Source organism: Cyprinodon variegatus, unplaced genomic scaffold (assembly GCF_000732505.1).
Source record: "Cyprinodon variegatus isolate N-32 unplaced genomic scaffold, C_variegatus-1.0 Scaffold33, whole genome shotgun sequence".
In the NCBI taxonomy this organism is placed as follows: domain Eukaryota; kingdom Metazoa; phylum Chordata; class Actinopteri; order Cyprinodontiformes; family Cyprinodontidae; genus Cyprinodon; species Cyprinodon variegatus.
The window spans coordinates 118,229-141,274 of NW_015150486.1; the positions used below are offsets into that span (position 1 = coordinate 118,229).

General features: G+C 37.3%; 3 protein-coding genes across 3 annotated transcripts in view; 2 read left to right on the top strand and 1 right to left on the bottom strand.

Annotated features, from left to right (window-relative positions):
• Positions 1-1,188: 1,188 nt before the first annotated feature.
• Positions 1,189-4,443, top strand: LOC107102625 (caprin-2-like). The gene is made up of 7 exons (XM_015402006.1): positions 1,189-1,317; positions 2,796-2,895; positions 3,400-3,579; positions 3,662-3,820; positions 3,921-4,009; positions 4,093-4,173; positions 4,267-4,443. The coding sequence occupies exons 1-7, from the start codon at positions 1,297-1,299 to the stop codon at positions 4,390-4,392; spliced, it is 756 nt and encodes a 251-aa protein (XP_015257492.1). The 5' UTR covers positions 1,189-1,296; the 3' UTR covers positions 4,393-4,443.
• Positions 4,444-11,500: 7,057 nt separating this feature from the next.
• Positions 11,501-18,789, top strand: tagln (transgelin). The gene is made up of 6 exons (XM_015402212.1): positions 11,501-11,617; positions 15,837-15,879; positions 17,651-17,839; positions 17,921-18,092; positions 18,178-18,280; positions 18,391-18,789. The coding sequence occupies exons 2-6, from the start codon at positions 15,868-15,870 to the stop codon at positions 18,527-18,529; spliced, it is 615 nt and encodes a 204-aa protein (XP_015257698.1). The 5' UTR covers positions 11,501-11,617; positions 15,837-15,867; the 3' UTR covers positions 18,530-18,789.
• A 2,672-nt stretch (positions 18,790-21,461) lies between these two features.
• pcsk7 (proprotein convertase subtilisin/kexin type 7) overlaps positions 21,462-23,046 on the bottom strand; it is a 29,679-nt gene continuing 28,094 nt past the window's right edge. The window contains exon 13 of the mRNA XM_015401888.1: positions 21,462-21,894. Within this exon, the coding sequence (XP_015257374.1) occupies positions 21,611-21,894 (284 nt within the window). The 3' untranslated portion in view covers positions 21,462-21,610. The remainder of the gene's footprint in view (positions 21,895-23,046) is intronic.

Consider the following 23,046-nt stretch of genomic DNA (forward strand, 5'->3'; position numbering starts at 1 on the left):
TTCTTTAGACTGAACTGTCGCGCTTCTCGTTGCGTCACACCTCAACCCGCCTCAAAGCCAACGCTGATTGGACGTTCGTTTGGTGAATTGCTCCAAACTTTCTTTAACGGAGAGTCTCCAGACTGATCTGCGAGTGAAATCTTGAAAGCTCGCGAGATCAGGATGGTCTCACGAGGCTAGTGCAAGGATGACTAAGTCAAAATTAAGACCCAAATTCAATGAAATTCTATTCAAAAGAACTATATTGACAGTGAAGAGAAACTAATTGCAGTAACTCATACTTTTTTTGACGAGTTATTATAGATTTTAATAGCTGTAGGCAATAAAGATCTTCTGTAAGGGTTTGTTTTACACTGAAGCCTCTGACTGAAGAGAATCTGTTGTTTTCATATAGGATCTAAAGATTGTTTCCACTCCAAAATTAAATAAGTAGCTTTACCTAGACATGGAGATTCCTACTGAAAAAAAATCCATAAACATATAGGTGCTGCAGTGAAGGTGGTTCTGTGAGAGTTTAACTCATAGGGGCTGCTGCTTTTCACAATAAGCTATTAGAATTGTGTTGGTGCTTACATAAAACCCCAATAAAGAACATTAAGCTTTGTGTTTTTTAAAAGAGAAGATGGAAAAGAGAGATATACAAAAGGTGAAGAAACAAAACAAGAGTCTACAGCAACTAGAACATGTAGAGCCTATTATCTAGGTTTAAGGTATCGCACACCATTGTGTTTTTCCTGTGTACATTATGGACATCTATCATATTTGGCTTTTCTTCAGGATCATTTCATTCACATGATGATGAAGCGTGTCTTGTGCATATCACATTTCCTCACCAACAATAAGCAATAATCAGTATCTGGTTCAGCTACTGTATCTGATCAGAAAGCAATATTCAGCCCTATATAGATTGACAGATAAACATTTCTAAGTGCATTCTTTTGCTATCTTAACAATTGCCTGCAGGGTCCTATGAAAGGACGGCAACTAGAGACCAATGTCCTAATAAAGGACACTAGAGACGGAGCACAAGTGATTGTTTTTTCACACCTAAGAAAAAAACACCTCCGTACTATATTACCAGAAATGGCTGTCATTTATGAGAAAACAAGCCCAATTTTTTCTTGTTTTTTTCTTACAGTGCCTGTTTTTTTTATGTGAGGTGGAGCTACAGCTGGTTGCCACCTTGCTGGGTGGATCTCCTTTAGCCCATCAATAAGAGGTCAGAGACTTCCTCTGATTTAAACTCTCAGTTTTACACCCTCACCTGAACCTGACACAATATTTCTGAACTTGACGATGGAGCAACTAAGCAAAAAAGTAAGTTATACATCTTTATTTACGCACAAAAGCTGAGCTAATTGTCACATCAATTACAAGTTCACCAGTATTTTATAAAAACAAGAGCTATTATATCTACATTAGGAGACAAAATCAAATGTCTGGAGTTTAAGGTTTACTTTATCATGATGGGTTAGATTGTGAGCATGTAGCTTGAATGAATGGCAACATATTAATGTGAAAAGTTGAAATCTAAGTAAGTAATTTTTCTTAAGATAAGTGCATTTTTTCTTGAATTGAGGATGAAAGTGAGACATTTTACCAATGGAACGAGACAATTTACATTTAAAACAAGAAAAAACAATTGCATTGTTTTATTTCAAGTGCTCATTATCTGATTATCTTATTCTAAGAGTAAAAAACACTCATCCCATTGGCAAACTATCTCGTTTACCTACTCAAATTAAGGGTATATACCCTTAATTTGAGAAATTTTTACTTATTTTTAGATAATTTTTCCAATTTATCCTTTTTTTTCTTGCACTAATGTAATATTTGATATTGCAGACAGTAAATTGTTTATTGCCTATTTTTTCCCATCAGGATTCAGAAAAAAAAGGGGTCAAATTTGGAAACCTTTGTTAACTGCAGACTAGACATATACTGGAGTTTTGGGGTTTACCGTGTCAAGTTCCTGTGTAGATAGCAGACTGAATTCTTTATTTTAGATTATCAGCCTTAATTTGGTTAAATATCGGCAAGCAATTCAGTCCTTCATAGGAAAACTGAGAGAAAAATAGGTGAAACTAACTGATACACCATCAAATCATAGTCAGTCCATCACCCTGTGCAATGTTAATTTAATTAATTGTTCATTTGTGGGTTTGGAAAAGTAATCTTCTGAGTAAAGTTAGGATTAAATGTGCCACTTATAGGTTACCTAAGAGTTCAGTGGAAAGACCTATAACTAAAGAGAAAATATTATTCCTGCTGTTTTCTAAGGAAAGATAAGTCTTTTCCAATAAGATATTTTACCTATAAAAAAACAATGATATTCTGAACAACTGTGCATATTATTCAACTGCATAGTATATACCAATACCTATCTTTAACTTTCTAACCCATTATTTTCAATTAAGTGCAATTAAATTGATTGCACAACAGGTGAAAGCCTTTGATTTGAAATAAAGTGATTTAAAAAAAAAAAACTCTGATACGGATTTCCTTAAAAAGTTGTGTTAAAATTTTACCACCTCAACTTTTGCTAATTTAATTTGCATTTTGCATTTTATCCTAAATGTTCAGTGTGTAGAAAGCTGTAATTTGCCACCATAGGGCTCCATGTATGAAAAAACTAAAACAATAAAGTTTGAAGGTTGTGTATCTTTTTTTTTTGCTTTTTGTTAGGCCTATATATAAAAAAGATAATTTCAGCTGTCGCTTTTAATGCTCCATAAGAGGATTTATGGTCCCAATCCTAAATTAAACTTTCTTTTTTTTTTTCGTATTCTTTTCAGATGGGTGTTTTAGCCGTAGTGTTCCTGTTGGGGTCGTTGTTTCTCTCTGGATGTGTGGAGGCCGTGTCTTCTTCTCTGGATGCCCTCAAACTGGAAGCTCGTAAGCCTAAAAATGGATAACTTTAAACCAGACACACATTCCTTTGCAACAATTAAAATCATTTGTTTTTTCTGTCCGAGTTTGTTTTCAACTCTGTTTTATGTATTTGGTTGAATCTCACATTATAAAGTTTTATTAATTCTTTTTGCATGTAATCAAGCAAGTTTTCCAGTAGATTTTTTTCCTTTTATGGCAATTATAACTCTTATAAGTAAAATGTAATTTTATTTGCTCTCTGTGTGTTTCAGTAACTTTCTGCCTGTTTTAGGCCTTCTATATTGTTTGTTTAGTTCTCTTATTTAAAACTGCAGCCGATTTGAATCTCTTTGGTTTTATTTTTTAGCTTTATGTAATATTCCTTAGAGTCGTCTTATATTTTAAATACACTTGATGCTACATTTGTTTGCATTAAAAGAGCTGAATAAATAAAATCTGAGCAGAGTCAGCAGTAAAGATCAGCATCCTAATTGACATTCTGTATTTCTCCTTCCTGACTTGCTGTAGTTCAGTGGGAAGGATCTCAAACCTGCGGAAAGTGGGACTGTACCTGTCCCTTCTATCGTCAGCGTGGCTGCTGCTGTGCGGCCAACGATTTGTTCCAAGTAGAGGACGAGAGCTTCATGAGGATAAAAAACTTGTGGGAGAAAATCCCAATCCTGGACAGCAGAGTAAATGCGCTTTCAGGTACATCTGTGCTAAATGAACAGAACTTTACATTTTTTTGCATGAGAGTTGTTAGTGAATAGTTTCTTATCATTTCTTTCAGATGGTTTCAAGGTTTCCTTCATGGCCACCATGACTGCAAATATGGCTATTGAAAATTTTGGATCCCCTGAGCGTTGCTTTGGTCCGTTTAATACCAACGTACCCATCCCCTACCCCAATGTAACACTTAACTCTGGCGACAGATACAACCCAGCACTGGGTAAAGCAGCACACGAGAAACTGACTCAGCTTTGGGAAGATAATTGTACCATTAATTAAAAAATAAAAAAAAATTTAAAATGGTTTACTTTTTTCTGCAGGTGTGTTCACAGCCAGTTGTCCTGGTGTTTATATGTTTTCCTTCACCGTTTACTCATCCGTTGCAGAAGGGGGACGCCTCTACCACAAAGTAGGCCTTTATTTTAATGTTTTGTTTTTTTTAGCCAAAGTATTTTTATTGAGTTCTTTTTTTTTTTTTTTTTGCATGCGTAGGTCCAGCTTATGAAGAACGGTAAAGTTGGGGTCAGCGTATGGGAGAACAATCGAGAAGATATCGAGGACAGCGCCACTCAGGTTAGATTGGAAAATAGCATTAAAAACACAAAGGATTCCCTTTTTTCACCCTGAATTCTTCGAAATGTTTTGTTGACGTACGCTTGTTCTCAGGTTGTGGTGATGGAGATGCAGCGAGGCGATCAGGTCTATCTGGAGCTGATGTCTGGGAGAAAACTTTGCACAAAGCTGGAGCACAATATATTCACCGGTCACATTTTGTACCCTTACACTTACTGACCAACCAACGGGGCTCCACAAATCCTCTAAAACCTGTCTTCATAAAACCAAGAAAAAAAAAAAATCAGTAAATAAAGAGAACTGTTACGATCTGGGATCTACTGTATGATTTATCCTATAGCATAAGCCCCTTTGCTTTAGTTACGTATGTGATTACAGACAATGATTTATACATCACATGAATGTTCTCAATTAAAAATGTGTATTTGGATGTAATAAAAGATTGTCTGAGATATGATGGCTTTTTTAGTGCAAACATTCACCCATAAATTCAAATAGATGTTAGCCGGTCATGACAATGGTCCTGTTGTAATGTTTCCTGGCAGTAAAACACTAAATATGTTGTTTCACTGTCCCTCAAGGCAAGCAGACAGCTGAAAGATAAATAACCTGCTTTAATATAAGTATGTAAAATAAAAGCACATAGATAACACACACAGCAGATATTTGGTCATACCAGCCACTCCAGTTTATCGAGTATCGCCATCCATTTCCACACTGTTTCTTTGATGAAAAAAATTTACCATATCAGCTTTAGATGTAAACGCTTTAAAATTATGGCATCTGTTATTCCTTTTCCTTGCAGCGCTCTGGGGAATGGTGCCCATCTGCAGTAGTCATTGGGCGAAAGGCAGGGTCTGCCTGGACAGGTCATCAGTCCATCACACAAATGGATATAAAAAAATATAATAAAATAAGGCCAGTGGAGGACTAGTTCCTTTTTTGGTCTGGGAGGCAGGAGGAGTATCTGGTGATATGGAGAATATACAAGGCAAAGCTGAGCCCAGATCAGTGCTAATGTCAACTGTCGTTCATTAAAAATGATTTTTGAAACTGAAACACAAATATTTTATCATAGACATCCTTGTATGTCTAAATTTTTTTTATATATATACTAAACATAATAAAAGTTGAAATCAGAAAAGACCCATGCATCAGGCAAAAAAATGCTTGATACAGTTTTTTTTACAAATATATTGTCATGGCTGAGAACAAAGGACCCAGCATTCAATGCAGACAGACAGATAATTCAAAAAAGTGTTTCATTTAAAATGGCGGAATTGAAGCAACAGCGAGGACGTCTAGCACAGGAACCTCTGCAGGAGGAAAACTCAGGTAAGTGACCACGTTAATCTGACGGAGGATGATTACGAACGTGGGAGTCACTAACCTGGTGTTATAGTTCAGTCAGTGCCCAGAGAATAAGGTTGATTCCAGCTGGTTGGCTGACAACAAGCCGCCGCCCTGATTGCGTAGTCCCAGAAGCAGAAGATCAAGTAGGGGATCAGATCTGAAGGAAGGCAGGACAATCCAGAGGGCAAAGCCAAAGTCGTGGTCGAGGGGATGGACAGGATTCAGAATCAGGAGTCCAGAAGTTCGAAGAGGTTCCAAAGTGAAATCCAGAATAGCATCAGGAAGCAGTTCCAAGTTCAGCAAACTGGCAAAATCTAGCAAGAGTCCAAAGACAGGTCAGGCAAACAGATCAGATGGGAATACGCAGGCTCAGTGGTTGAGAGGCAGAACAGGTCAGGACCAGGTAATCAGAAACACTCATAACGCTGGATCACTCTCACCACTGGCTCAATAATAATCTGGCCCTGATGACTTGTTAGAGCGCTGGTTAAATAGAAGAATGAGCAGGTGGATCAGATTAACGTGAAAACGTTAGGCAGGTGAAAGAAATGAGTCATCCAGCCAGTCAACAGCACCAAGATCATGAAATATGTCACGATAAAAATCTAAATGCAATAAAACACACACTAGAAAAATTCAAATCTAGATAAGTCATTTTTTCTTAAAATAAGTGCATTTTTTCTTGAATTGAGGAGATAAAAAAGAACATTTTGCCAATGGAACAAGACAATTTAATTTTAAATAAGAAAAAAACAATTGCATTGTCTTATTTCAAGTGCTTTTTATCCAATAATCTTATTTTAAGAGTAAAAATACTCATTCCATTGGCAAATCATCTTATTTACCTACTCAAATTAAGGATAAATACACTTACTTTAGGAAATTTTTCCTTATTTCTAGAAGTTTTTTCCAGTGCACATCACATACTGGTATTTACTTGTGAACAGAATGATGATAGCTGAGGCTCTTCCCCTGATCAGGCACCTGACAGCGATGCCCTCCTCTTCTGTAAGTGGAAACATCCATCCTGCTGAATCCAGGCAGGGTTGTGGTTCAGCCTAGGTATACTTCCTCATTGCCTTGACAACCTTGCCATTTCTCTTCATGTTGCATTCAACAGACATTAACTTATCAAGCCTTTGCCAGAATAACTTTTAGGCCAGAGGTTCACAAAATGGGGGTCAGGCAAGGCAAGGCAAATTTATTTGCATAGCACAATTCAGTACAAAGACAATGCAAAGTGATTTACATGATTAAAATACAGGAAAATAAAACAGAATCAAAGAAAGTAGGAAAAAATAAATAAATAAAATACAAAATGCAGAAATAAAAAATATTAAAAACAGTTGGACTAAAGTAAATAACAAAAGTTGAACTAATGATGTTTTAGTTGAACTGTTTAACCCCTGAGAACCCCTAAGTGGTTGAAAGATGGTTTTCACAATCATTGTAATAAATCCCTGAGGAATAGAGGACTAAAATATGCCATTAAATGCATAAATGTGAATGTCTCATAAAAATAAATGTTACATGAAAAAGGTAAATGACTCAAATATTAAATATACCATTAAATTGTAAAATGCATTTTTTAAATTATTGAATATTCCATTAAATATTAGATTTAAAATGCATAAACACACTAACAAACATTGCAAAAATATTTGAAATGTTAGATTAAATAATTTTCAATTTAAAATAAGTTTATTAAAAAAAAAAGAATATAGTTGCTTAATTTCATATTGATAAATAACGAGTAAAGTAATTCTATGCACTTTGGGGTCATTAGTCTGTTGTATTATTTTTGGGCCTAACAGACTGAAATGTTTGGGAGGCGCCTCTTTAGATCAATAAGCCACTTCCTGGTTTGCAGCAACGCAGCAGAAGGGCTCGCCTTCCCTTTGCAGACCTCCCTGTTACCTGAGCAACCCCATCTTCACACACCTGCCTGTTTCATCTCCAGCAGATCTGACAGCGATTAAATAGAAATACAGGACGAGGCTTTCCGCTTATTAACCTCCCTCCATCTGGTTCAGTTACTCCAGGATCCTCAGCCAACTTTCTGTTTCAGTAACTCAGCTACGCCAAGTATGTAATAGAGTTTACAGCACTTAATCAAATTACCTGCTCGTTATTCCTCTCTTCTGTAGACTAGTCCCAGAGCCGAGTTGTTTCACAGAAATGCAAATGTTTGATAAATGATATCAAAGAGAGCCTTCAGTGAAGAACATTTAAACCAAAACAAGCAGAATGATTAATGAAATAGTGTAGGGTTGAACAACTTTCATTCTGTTGCTGTTTAAAATAGTTTTGTGAGAATATGCATTGCTATTACAGAGGTTCTACTGGTCAAACATCCCTTGCAGTCAAAATAATGTTTCCCTCTGATGTATTTTTTAGCTTTCATCACTGTTGGATGTTAATAGACGTTCATTTGGGCTAAAATGTCACAGCTGTGTTTATCATCTCTTGGATCTTTTACAGTCCTCGTCAGAAACGGCTCCATTAAAAGGAAAATCGACCAAACCCTCCCACACACACACACACACACAAAAAAAGGAGACAGAAGAACATCTGGATCTGCTCTTTCTTACAGCTGCTAAGAGGAGGATCAAATGAGATGACCTGCTGTTTATAAAGCCGGATCCTTACAGAAAAAGAAACGGAGGCGCTGCTTTGATAATGCCAGCTTGCTCCTTTGTTGCTTGTGTCTGTTTCTTTATTTTCCTTCAGTTTTGTGCAAACCTATTAGCACCTCTTGAACTTTTTTACAGTTGCAACTATAACCTGTAATGTTTTATGTTGATGATTTTTAAATTGGACCAGCAGAAGTTCTGTAACAATCAGTTTTGAGTTTTACCATAAAATCTCAATTTGATTTGGACCTGGACGTTAACTGGCCCATGACAAAAAACAAAAAAAATATTGCCAGTAGTTTATGGGCAAAAGGCGGAGCACATCCTGGACAGGTTGCCAGTCCATCGCAGGGCAACACAGAGACATGCAACCATTTACCCACACACCTAAGAGCCATTTAGAGACATTCAATAACCTAGAAGTCTTTTTTTTGGGAGGTAGCTGCAGCATCCAAAGAGAACCTGCAAACTTCATGTAAAAAAACAAACAAATCCAGAGCCAAGACTAAAAAAAAAATTTTTAAATCTAGAGGAATGTCAAGTGGAGGCTGGGGTTTGACAGGACCCAAATGCAGACTGAAAATGAAGGAGGTTACTTGAAGATTTATATTCCAAAAAGTTCAACAGAAGCAAAAAATCAAAAAATATAAATCCACAAAAATCCCTTCAAAAAATGCTGAAAACCAGGAATACTCACAACAAGAAGGGGACAAAGTAATGACAACAAACCAGCAAAGAGTGACTAAACAGAAGGAGGGTACATGAGAGAGAGAAACAAAGACCAGGCTAATTAGCAGATTGGGAGCAGGTGTGAACAGAGGCAAGAAGGGAGCTCAGAGACACAGGAGGGCAAACAAGAAATATCTAAGAACTCAAAAACAATCAAAAGTAACTAGAACACCAAAATGGAAATAAGACTGCAAAAAATCTAAATCTAGATAAGTCATTTTTTTCTTAAAATAAGTGCATTTGTTCTTGAATTGAGGAGGTAAAATAGGCATTTTGCTAATGGAACAAGACAATTTACCCTTAAAATAAGAAAACACAATTGCATTGTCTTATTTCAAGTGCATATTATCTATTTATCTTATTTTAAGAGTAAAATTACTCATTCCATTGGCAAACTATCTCATTTACCTACTCAAATTAAGAGTGAATACACTTAATTTAGGAAATTTTTTACTTATTTCTAGATAGTTTTTGCAGTTGAACAGAACCAAAACCATGACAATAAGTAATTTTTTCTTAAAATAAGTGTTCTTTTTTCTTGAATTCAGGAGGTAACTGAGACAGTTTGCCAATGGAACAGGCAATTTACATTAAAAATAAGGGAAAAAAATATTTAATTGTCTTATTTCAAGTGTATATTATCTAATGACCTTATTTTAATAGTAAAAATCCTCATTCCATCGGCAAATCATCTTTTTTACCTACTCAAGTTAAAGGTAAATACACTTAATGTAAGACATTTTGACTTATTTCTAGATCATCTTTGCAGTGCAGGAATAAAAAGAAATTAATGTTAGAACTGTAAATATATAGCTATATATTTATATGGCTATTTCTTATGTATTTATTAATGTTTTTCAAGGCTGCACTTTAAAAAATTAAATTAAAAATATAATTGTTTTAAATTAAATTTCTTTTTGTTTATATTTGTGTACACAAAATGACAAAATAAATCTGTCTAAGTCTAAAACTGGATTCTCTTGTTACAAGAAAACAGTGCTACATATGGAAACACAATGGAAAAATTATCTACAAATAAGTAAAACAATTCTTAAATTAAGTATATTTACCCTTAATTTGAGTAGGTAAATGAGATAGTTTGCCAATGGAATGAGTATTTCTGCTCTTAAAATAAGATAATTAGATAATATGCACTTAAAATAAGACAATGCAATTGTGTTTTCTTATTTTAAGTCTAAATTGTCTTGTTCCATTGGCAAGATGTCTCTTTTACCTCCTCAATCCAAGAGCAAATGCACCTATTTTAAGAAAAAATTACTTATCTAGATTTCAATTTTTCAAATGTATAAGCTTGGCCACCGTGAATCCCTATGAAACTATCATTTTCTATAATAATTTCATTGTTTAAATCACTATTTTTTTTACTCTCCTTAAATACTTGTGTTTATTAATCATTTTGTTTCCTCTTAGGTTTCCATTTTCTCATATACAGCACTTTGACTTGTCCTGCTAGTGAGATGTGCTGCTTAGATAAACTTGCCTTGTTTTAAAAGTAAACATGCAAAATGACTCTCTGGCTTTATGTCAGCAATAACTCTCCTTTATGCCACTGATCCAGAAAGGTCATATTGGTGGAGTTCTGTCTACAAACTCTCCCATCTGAGCTGCAGATCTCTGCCTCTCCTCCATGGTTAAAAGAAGCATGTTTTCCGCCGCTCTCCTTTCTCAGCTCGTCTAGTTTAGTACTCAGCAGTCTTGCAGTTGATGGATTTAACAGTGCTTCAAAGTTTTGCATCTTTTTTCTACAACCTAATCCTGCCTTAAACTTCTCTGTTCCTTGGTCTCGTCACCAAACTTTTAATACACTATTTTGTTTTGCTCAATCACATAAAATCAGAATAAACGACACTGGCTTCATGGTTGTAATATTACAGTATTTTAAAGGCACTGTTTGTATTCCTAACACCACACGATGATTTTTAATGATTGCCTTGTTTTGTTATTGAAAGTGGTGTCTGTGGACCTTCAAACTTACAGTAATGGTCACAGAGAGGGGATCACAGATGTAAACATGTCATGCCAAAAGGCAGTCGTAATGGAACGGAAATGATGGAAATGTCATAGACACACAAGCAGCATTCAGTGACAGCGCTCCCTGCTTACACGGAGCTCTGTTTCTACATTCGACAGAATGAATGATGCGTTTTCCTTTCTACTGCGCCTCACTCGTCTCCTCATCATTCTGTCTGTGTTATAGAGCAGGACATCATGTCTTTACTCCACATTTTCTCTGTTTTCTTTCCATTCCCTTTCCCATCCACCATCCCGCAGCCTCTCTGAGTGATGTGTGATGTGGTGAAAGTATTTGGAGAATTCCCTCTGACCAAAACCAACGCTGCCTGGCTGCTGTTTCCCTCCTCTGCATGGGAATGAGCTCTACCCAAATAAGGCAGGGCGCCCGGGTTTGACGTGAGGAGAAGAGGCACAGCAGACAGGGAGAGGGAGCTGCTGAAAGGCCATGGCCTTATAAGGGTGAAGTTTCCTTTTTTTCTTCCTTCCCCCGCTCCCTTTTCCCTCGTCCCTCCACCCTGCTTCTGTCTCTCTGTAGACTAGTGAAGTCATCATTGCCTTCTCCTCCTTTTAAGCAGGCATTTTTGGGAGGGGACGTTCCTGTGAGGCATATACAAACTCTGAGTGAAGCATCCGCACTTGTCCCTCACACCGCACCAACAGCCAGAAGCCACAGAACTCACCTAATCTCTTACAAAGTAAGTATTCCTTCTTCTCTGGTTATTTCAAAGAGTTTTAAATCCTTTTTAATCAAATATTTATTTCCAAACAGTCTGGCAGTGGGATTTTATCACTATAAAGATGATTAACTTAGAACATTTTATGGTATATTGTTAAATATTTTGATCTTTTAGAAACAAAACCACCTTATATTCTTAGTCATGATTCTTTTTTCATGTATAATAAAATTACTTTTTATGCAAAGCTAAGGACTGCAGTAAAGATCATACAGTGCTTCATATCTCTGCATAAGCAGCTCTGACAGTCCTGTTTGCACATGCAAATAATCCGATGCTCCACATGAAGTCATATTCTTATAACTCCATCCCTGGTATGAAGATGATCTTATCAAGAGGCAGATTCATACCCAAGAAAGTAAAGCAATATTTATACCCTGCATTGTATTTGTGGACATAATTAGACACATAAGATGCTGCTGCTTATTCTAAATGGCTTTCTGGAATATTTGCACTGGAGATAACTAGTGAACCATTAAAAATGGCAGCACACTCAGAGTTTCCAGGAACAGCAGATATGTAGGAAGTACCGGCCGGGAGCCTAATTTTCTGAACAGAAGCAGCAGGAGCGAGATAAGATTATCTTTTCAGCCAATCTAGCAGCAGCGGATAAACAAAGCAGAAATCCTGGAATCGAGCACATCTGAGTGTCAGTCAGGCCCACTGGAGCACAGCCTGGACGGGGCTTCAGACTCAGCAATACATCACATCTGACAAACAGCAGTTATGCAGTTTGTCGAAATAACCAGAACCAGGAAGAGCTTTGGCAGCGGGTTCTGAAAACGGGCTTTATAAATGTCTGGCAGATCAGAGGGAAGAATGGCAGGTTTTATGCTAAACCAAGGCAAAACTACAAAGGAGCTCTGAGGCAGCAGTTCCTCATCATGCATCAGTCAAACAAAGCTGGGAAAACCCGCTGGATTCATCCCATCTGAACCCACCACTAACTGATCGACCACCAGCTCCTGCTGAGGGAACAAAATGATTTTAAGGACTGTTATTCCCACAAAAGGGCTTTACTGAATCCAAGTTCTTATTTTGGTGGTTAGCTGGTTAACTGTGGAGCAGCCATGGCTGCATGACTCCACGTCTCCACAGGCTGCCACAGCCCTGCATGGGTTTCCTGTTCTGGCATTGGGCACGTTTACCATGGTGACAGAGAAACAGAGCAGAAAAACACAAGGAGAGATGGCCATTATGAGGGCGAGTAGAGGAAATTAATTGGAAATCACTTTTAGACTTTTGAAAAAAGGAACTTATGGTTTCTATTTGATACTTGGATGAAAATGTGTTCGTTTTTAATGCAGGAGGATTTTACTGTTCTGAAAAGTAGCTTTCATCATGTAGAGCTCTGCCAGTGTGGGCTTGAAATACCGATTCATTGCAACACATTTGGCCTCGCAATCAAACACGTCTCTATTTGAGCCACAACGTGCTTGTTAACCCCTGGGTTCGTTTACAATTAACACTCTCAGTGGTGTTTCTCTTACAAGCACAAACAGCATTTAAACGTGTTGCAGCTGAAGTTGCTGCAACATTTTAGGGTTGTTTTTAGTGCATTGTGTGGGGAAAGTGTTCCCATATGTTGTTTGTAATAAGCAGACAGGCAGCACAGAAGCTTGTTGGGCAGATAATGCGGACTTATTGGACCCTGGGCCACCTGCCAAGCATAACAGCAGGTCCCTGGATACTCATAAATACCAGCTAAAGAGACTTGGACTCGTTTAACCCCAAAAAATCTTATGTAACTCTCTTATGGTTGTCATGTAATGCACATTCCTTTCTCTTTTCTCTTTTCTTTTTTAGACCTTGTGCATAAAAAAACAGAGAGCCTTGTTTCCATCTTTTTTTTCCCCTCCGGCATGAGTTTACTCCATGTTATTTTGCAGCTGCGGTCTTTTGATCACTTTGAGGGCATATTCCAGGCAGGCACTACTCTGTAATAATGATTAAACAGTGATGGATGTCAGTAGGAGTTGTGAAGAACATAGCAGTGTGTGTGTGTGTGGAAACAAGAGGGTGATAGAGATGAATAATAGTATGTAAACTTTAGGTTTTATGTTAGTGAGTGTGTTGCTCATTATGTGTGTTTAGTTTCTTGTGGTTTGGAAAAACCACCACAGGGAAAGTAAAAAATATTAAAAAGGGTTGATGGTAGCTCACAGAGGCCATTCTGGGCAGGAGTCCATTAATGGCTTTGGCTCATATATACAGACATGCAGCGTGTCTTTACTTAACTTTGTGAACCTTATTCAATGCTAAGTAAAACTTAATATTGTTTCATGGTTCTGAATCCACTGATCCGTTCCAGGTGCTGCCTATTCTGCCCCTTTTGTGCTTTTAAACCGTTTTTAGGGTCGTATCAAATCTGACTTCTTTGTGGTTCAAAAGGAGCCTTCTTCCTCCAGACATTTCTTCCCATCGGTTCTCATGCGTCCAAACATTTTTAGAACCGCTTTGACAACCGATGATTTAAAGTAATCTTCTATGATCAAGTCATGGTCCTTCAAGACATCTAATCTTCCAACAGGAGGGTTTTCAGTTAATTCAGGTCTGTCATGGGTTATAATCTGTCCAATCATGTTTAAGAGGAGTCAGCTGTCCCCAAAGAGGATCAAAACCACAGCACATGAAAATGGGACATGATGTAAAGGCTTTCTTAAGTTACTTTACTTTAATTATAGGTGGCATTTGAACGTGTTTAAATGGATTCATCTAAATTATATAACACCCAGGAACACAAAGTGATGCACTATGGTTAAACAGAGTAAGAAATTGTTTGTTTACAGACAAACAATCAAAGTAAGCCTTTACAAAATGACAAAACGGGCAGTAAGCCTTTTTTTAAATTAGCCTCCTGAGACTTTACCTACAGATAAAGGCAGCAGCTAACATATACTGCATGGAGGTTTTCTCTTGAAGCAGTACTAATGCAAATCTGTGCCTCAAGGTTCAGAATGAGAAAATTCAGAGGTACTGTCAGGAGCACTACAACGGCAATAACCTGTGCAAAGTATATTGTGCATTTGATGTTTAATACCCTGTGCAATAAGCTGTTTCTTTATATTTGATAACCAGTGCAAAGGGTATATAGATAAATACCCATCTATATAATTACCCTGTGCAATAACCCTTTATGATAATCCTGCCTAAAAAGAGACTTCAACTGTCATACAAAGAAAGAAAAGGTGCATATATATATTTTTTTTGTTTCTTTTTTTTTTTTAGACTTATTGTCATTTTGTACACACAGGGTGTATACAAAAATAAATTTCGTTCAGTACAGCTCTCAAGACATTTTCCTTTTTTAAAGTGCAGCACGATAAATGTAAAAATACGACTATATTTTAGTTACAGTTTCAAAGATTCAGTTTTTTTTAGAACCCCATATTATACAACATTCAACAGTCTAATGCCAGTGGGGAAGAAACTATTCTAGAATCTGCTACATATATATATATATATATATATATATATATATATATATATATATATATATATATATATATATATATATATATAAGCAACTTTTCTTTCTTTAGCACCCTCTTCTTCTTCTTTTTGACTATTTGAGCCATTGTAACAAGTATATTTCTTCACTTTGAGATCAATAAAGTCAGTACATCAATAAGTCATTCAATAATATTGCTAATTAGCATCTTTTTATTAGCCATGTGGAAAAAGTGTGTTGGGCTACTGGGCTGTAGAACTTCACACAAAGTTCTACAGCCATATCATCCAAAGCATCCAGACAAACTGTGTGAGACCAACAGAAAACGATCAACATCTTAGGGCCTCATAGATTACCACTGAATTTACACAAACACAAAGAAGAAATGTTTCTCTTTTGGTGCAGACATTTTGATAACTTTAAGAATAATTTCTCAGTATTAATAAAAAATAAGTTGGATCTCACTCCAGAAATGTGAATATTGGTATCTCTGCTCTCACTGGTTATATCTTTTCCTGCACATCAGCTATGCAATTGAACTCAGGTTGCTTTCTAAAAATTAAGCCAATATTATCCCAACTTAATTTTTTTTTTTTATTTAAAGCTGCAGTTAGCAGAAAGCTTGAAAAAAATGAAATAAAACATTTCTATCCTATCACAACAAGGAGGCTCTTCTCCTGTCATTTCCTAACATAAACCTTTAACATCCTAACTCCTTAACCTCCCCAGGTACAGGAAGTCAACGTGACCTGACATCAAGATGGCAACAAAGGTTGGATGGTGCTAGCAGCGCTTTGATATGCCTTTTGCACTTGGCTGGTTGCCCCAAAAGGCTATAATTTTTAACTATTATTTATGACAGTTTGCATTTGCTAACAGAGTGGATTTAAATGGCAAAAAAAAAAGCATACATTTGATGGCTGGTATTCTGTAGCGCTCCCACTGTAAACCATTTCACCCTGAACAGACAGGAGACTCTGATTAGGCAGAGTGGGGTGCAATGGGAGACGAGACGCTGTGAACACCACTGATGAATAAAAATGTTCAGACGGTGCTGAGCTTTTACACTTATCTACACGCTTTTGATCTGCATGTGGGGTGTATGTGTGTGTTTGTGCTGGTGTATTTTCTTAAGAATACTGTAAATATATATATATATATATATATATATATATATATATATATATATATATATATATATATATATATATATATAGTGTGAAAAGTTGGTCCAAGGTAAGTAACAGAAGTGCTGAATCAAGTATAACTGAAGTCACAAACTAAATGGATCAAACAATCCCAAAACACCAGGAATTTGCCATAAATTTGTACCAAGCCACCAACAAACCAAAAGATGCATGGTCTGTATGAATCTTTTTTGTAACAAACAATAACCATATTTAGCCAAAAATGCAAACCACAGAAATGTGAAAATCATGCTTTGACCTTATCTGTCTTTTTTAGCTCTAGGCTAGAAAATAAATTTCAACCCAAAAGCAACTTCCAGGCTGACATACCTGATATGTAGGCCAACAACCAACTCTCCCCAAATAATATTAATCAACCAGTTATTAAAGCTGTCATCTGTGCATATATTCCTAAATGGATTCTTATCAAACTATGACATGCTTCTTTAACAAATGGAAAATGTTGATACATAAAGCATTAACGGTAGCCTCACAGAAAATGGGCGCTCCCTAAAAAGTTGTTTCATCAACAGATGGATGAACCAGGTGCTGCAGAAATAGCAAAAACATGTACAGTAGCAGCCATTTAAAATGACTCTTTCCAGTCAAACGCCATCCGGATGGCAGCCCACTTCCCTGCAACTCCCAGCGAAATCCCCTCCAGCTTCCAGCCACTGGAGTGACCCCCTCTTGCATATTTTTTTTTACTCTGACTCTACCTTTTCCCTGAATTACAGGGTCTAACCAGGAGATGACGCTTCTCTTTAGATCTTAATGTCCACAAATCATGACAGAAAATATTTTAGTACAAATATTTATATTTAAGAAGGAATTGTAGAGGACCAGCCAAGGGCCAATCAAGGGAAGTTGAGAAATTTTGAATGGCTACTATCGTACAAATCATTACTATGTTTACTATTTCTTATTTAAAATCATGCATCCTTCTTGATCTGTTGTGGAAGATGCATTAAAAACCTTTTCAAAATATTTTTCTGTATTTATTCAATGCATTTGGTGAAAATTACTTATTCAGATTTGAATTTATTGATTTTGGACTCGACTTAGAGACATGGCTTGAGACTTCAGACCTGCTTGACTTAAAAAATTGTTAATCCCAGCTTTGGATGTTTGAATTTATGGAGGCTTTTCAAGCAAACTGATATTAGCGCCGGCGAGTCTATAGTAAATTAATGCAGAATATTCAAATGCTACATTGCTTGCATCGTCCACAAACCTCCACTTTGGACTAAAGGCATTGCCATGTTGAAAGTCACAGTATGGTGTTTATGAAGCCATGATCAGTAGTGGTTCTGCTAATGTTCATGCATCCTCCTCTCCATCTCTTTCATTTCCCAGGGTGTCGGCATGGCTAACAAAGGTCCATCCTACGGCATGAGCCGGCAGGTTCAGGATAAGATCGACAGCAAGTATGACCCTGAGCTGGAGCAGATCCTGGTGGAGTGGATCAACCGTCAGTGCGGCTCTGGCGTCGGGAGGCCGGAGGCCGGGAAACTCGGCTTCCAGGCCTGGCTAAAGGATGGATGCGTGAGTGTCCAGATCCTGTTTGATAAACCTCCATTAGCAGAGCACTCCTTCATTTAAACCTGTTTGCTGCCACCCTGCCAGGTCTTGAGTGAACTTATTAACAGTTTGTTTCCTGGAAACAAACCGATAAAGAAGATCCAGAGCTCGCCGATGGCTTTTAAGCAAATGGAGCAGATCTCTCAGTTCCTCAACGCCGCGGAAAAGTACGGTGTCACCAAAACTGACATGTTTCAGACTGTGGACCTCTGGGAAGGTCAGAGCGGGTTTCCCGTTGTGCGAAAAGACCAGTTTTCAGTCAATTATTGGTACTTTAACCTCCATGTTATGTGTTTGTACAGGTAAGGACTTGGCAGCAGTGCAGCGGACCCTGTCAGCCTTAGGCAGCCTGGCCGTCACCAAGGAGGAAGGCACATACAATGGAGATCCTAACTGGTTCTTCAAGTGAGTGGAGTAAAACCAACCAGGCCATCCTAGATTAAAAATAAACAGTACAAAGAAAGGATAGCACTGACCATTTCAACTGTATGACGTTTTTGGGTGTTATGTTGCAGGAAAGCACAAGAAAACAAGCGAGAATTCAGCGAAGATCAGCTAAAGGCCGGGAAAAACGTGATCGGGCTGCAGATGGGGTCCAATAAGGGAGCCAGTCAGGAGGGCATGAGCTACGGCCGACCCCGACAGATCCTTTAAAATCCCTGATTTACAGATATGAGAAACCTCTTTAGCCCATTTTCCCCTGAAGCCTCAGATGCCCCAGACATCCTCCAGGAGCCTTTGGATAACTAACTGGTCCTTTTCATCTTAACTTTACCAATCTAGATTTTAGGTGCTTCTTCCAACCTATAATCCTCTTTATTCTAACGCCCTGCATTGAGGTTTCTTTATGTTTACTCTGTTGACCACTGCAGCATCGCTTTTTTTTCCTACCAGCTGCAGTTTATGCAAAACAACCAAAAAAAAAAAAATCTAATGCATTCTTTGAGAATTAGTTATTTTTGACTCGTTTAAATTTTGTTATAAGCCCAAAGTCCATCAGATTCCAGACACTAAGATAAAGCATCAGTTTATTCAGAGAATATTTTCAAGAGATTTTGTCCTAAATTGCCAAACACAAGCAAAGAGTTTGCAGTTGGTCTTAAACTTTACTGCTACTGAATAGTTAAGTAAAAAGTCCCTTCTTACTTTGCTACACCTGCTGTGTCAGTATCAAAAGTTTTGTACATTGTCTTAATAAATAATGATTGACATACATTTGTGATTCTGGCTGATTCCAATTTAACCTTTGAGCTCTCCTACAAAGAATTAATGGACACCATTTAAACTGTTTTTTTTGGGGGGTTTTTTTTGGTGCAATTGAAATGATTTAAAATGGTTAAGAAATGTTCATGCGAGTCTTTGGTTTGGGACAATTGGAGTTATAAACTCAGGTGTGAAAAAAGTAAAGCAGGTTAATTAAACTGGTTAATACAGCATCAATGAATGAAGCAGGCGATAATTGCGCGTCTGCTGACAGATAAATAGGATTTGCATATCAGATTCTCTCTCTGTATTGTGATTAGGGTTGCAGCTAATGATTATTTTTGCCCAATTTATCAGCTGATAATTTTTTTCTATTAATAATCATATAGGAAAACGTTCCCTAGAGATTTTTTACAGAATGAAACCAGGTGAAACTAAAAGTTTTCCACTTGAGTTCTGGATAGAGCATATTTATAAGTATATATATATATATATATATATATATATATATATTTTTTTTTTTTTTACAATCTTGGTACAATTTTTGCTCTTAATGGGGTTCTCTGTCAGCTGAAGACATATTTCAGTCTCTATAGTTTATGATTAACAATTACAAAATTAGTTATTTCAATAATCAATTAATTGTTTCAGCCCTAATTGTGATCCTCAACCAAAACTAAAAGGCGAAAAGAAATAAAAAAGAGTGGAAGACATATTTATAGTGATGCAATCAAATGGCCGAACAAGTTTTAGCTGCGAGGTTGTGGTTCCTTAGAAACGGCCAACGGCTGCTTAGTGAGGAATGAGTCTTTAGTGGAAGTTTAACCCTGCTCCAGAACCACCAACAGCCACATAGGGAAGTGTTTTTGGGCAATCTAGTTCTATGTAACGGTGCATTCACTGACCAGAAAAAAAGGCAGGAATTCCAACTTTCCAGTCATCCACATTCTGAATTAAGCTAAAACAGCTGTTTTTGGTAAGTAGTTTTCAGTCTATTCACACTTTATGCAGAAATAGAAGAAAAAAATGGATCTATGTAAACTTCTGCCATGGCAAAGATTAAAGTATCCAACCTAGGGAAATAAATTAGACCAGAAAGGAATAATAAAAAAAAAACCCTCTGCAGTTTCTCTACAGCCTAAAAATGGTTTATCTTTCTACAGGTGTAAGCATACATGCATCTTTCCAAGATAGTTAAGCCATTAATACAGAAGAGGATTAGGGCCACTGAAAAAAAAGTTAGAATTCTGACTTTTTTTAATCAGAATTAATTAGAACTATGACTTTAATCTCAGAATTCTGACTGAATTCTGACAATAAAAAAGTCAGAATTCTGAGTTTAAAGTCAGAATTCTGACTTTTTTCCCATGTTAAACTGAAAGAAAATTTAAAAAATCAGTTAACTTTTTTTTTCAGTGGCCCTAATCCTCTTCCGTACATTAAGACCGGAAATGGTAGCTGAGGGAAAAAAAATCTAACATTATGTTAATGTCTAAAGTGGAAAAAAGCTACTAATTTCTAGAAATTTAAACATTTAACACAAAAAAAGTCATGAAATCTTTTGTCATTTATTATATTGCTTTATTAAATTGAATAAAAAAATACAAAGTAAAAAAAGGCTTATCAGTTCCAATAAGTACTTAATTCATTTTATTCAACAATCTGTGACTTGCTCACCAAAACAGTTACCCTTTGGAAAAATTGTTCCTCGGCATATAAAAGCACCTGCAGCTTCGAATACATTCTTTTTTTTTTAAATCCCATGATGCAGTCTGTACACAGCAAATCTCTTCTGCAGGCACAAATATTTTGATATATTACAATTTATAAAAAGAAAAAAAATATACCAACAATCCCCAAGCTTAAAAAAAAAAAAAATCCTACTTCAAGTTTTAATCAGATGTTCTTTAATAAACCCCTGATATAAAAAAAAAAAAAACCCGGATGTACAAATCTAAAGCATGAAATTACAGATCAGATATAAAAAATTACAAGAGTACCCCTTTGAAAGTCACATTATATGAACACTTTTAAAAAGGAAGACCCTGGGTGTCACAAGTACAAACACTCCCATCTCTCACACACACACACACACCTTCCATTATATATTGCACAGAATAGGTTTCCTTTTCACCCCACAGGTATTTTTTCACCTGAATCTAAAACATTATTTCTCTTTGGGTAAAAATATCACAGCCTTATATGTGGCTCTGCTGTTAAACTGGGAGGTTAGACCCTAAGCAGTTTTTTAAAACCCAGTTTTAAAGCGAACTATGACAGAAATGATATCCATTTTTTTCCTGGTTGAGAAGAAGTGCACAAAAACAGACTTACAACTGCAGCTCAAACACACACAAGGCCAATTTCTGTTTTTTTTGGGGGGGGTGGGGTGTAGCTGCAGCAAAGTGGTTTATTTGCAGTTCGGTTTTTGAAAACCATCACTGCTGCTAGAGCTGAGTGCAATCAGAGCAGAGTAAGAAGCCTGAGAAAACCCCATGGGCACAGAGAGAGGTTGAACATTTAGTCCGGGCGCTACGTCTCCAGATGTTCCCTGGTGATGGGAACCTTCACCTCCACGTCACTCACAGCCTCCACCCCAGAGTCCTGGTCCTCCTGATACACCTCCTGGTACACCTCCTCCGTTCCCCTCACTTTGCCAACGTGGCCGGTTCTTTGACGGCTCCGTTTCCTCGGCAGACACAGGAGGCCCCTGAGGTTCGTTTGACCGAGCGTGACGTCCAAGATGTAGTAGAGGGACCAGAAGAGCGCGAAGCATCCCAGCAAAAGCAGGAACTGGATGAGAAGAGAAAAGAGGAGGAGTTACATAAGAGGGGGAAAGCTTAATCCCAAAAATAAAACAAAAGTGGCAATATAAAACTTATTTTTTGCCCTCCCAAATAATTAAAACGGTTTTTATAGTAAGGATTCAGATTATAGATGGAAAACCTTTTTATATAAACGTGTTTGAAGCCTTAAAGTGCTGCATCTGGAGCTAAAGTATCAAGAAAACCTTTTTACACTCAACAAATAAACCTTGTTTTATATTACTGTCAAACTTGTCATCTGGAACATATTTTATCCAACCTGACTGAAATTGACTTTATTTCAAACATCACGGAGTATGTTAATTCCTCCTCCCTGAAGGATGGAAAAACAGAGATAATCATTTACAGATGTGCGATCCTGTCCCAACAACAACCTGAGCTTATTTCACTTCAGGGGAAAAAATAAAAAAAATATTTAACCTCTTATTATTTCAGACCCCTTCTTAGACATTCAGTGTGCAACAACAAAGGCAATGACTTGATATTTAATCTGTCACAGGAAGGAAAAGTGAAATGTTTTTTGTGAAGTAAAACAAAAAAAAGTTGTTTTTGTTTTTTTAAGAGATTCTATGTTAAGAACTCTTATGCTACGTTCACACCGGACGCAGCAGGCGCAGCAGAAGCGGCGAGTTTACATGCAAAGTCAATGGTTGACGCGCGTCAAGGCGCAGCAAAATGTCCCGCAGCGTGTTTTGAGCAGCAGGTGCACGTGACGCGCTGCTGCTCGAGATGGAAAAATTGAACTGTTGCTGCTCGACTTGCCGCATCAACCAATCAGAGAAGCTGATCTGGGAGCTGGCAGGGAGACAGACACATCGCTGATGACACAGAGCGCTGTGATCACTCCTCTGAAACAGTTTATTGACGCCTAAATTAGCTTAAAATGCTGAAACCTGCCAACAGAATATGTTCGCTTTTATTATCCTGCTGCCTGCAGTTTGGATTATTTAGATTAAAAACACCTACAAGCCGCCGCACCGCGAGGAGGCGACCCGGCCAGAGGCTGCTGTTGAATGGGATTCCTACTGACAGCGCACCGCTGGTATGTGGGGGTCTGAGCGGCTCCGACAGAAATAATATTGGAAGGCAGGATGGTAATCTGGATGAACTGACTGCACTGATTAAGTTTTCAGGGGGATTTTC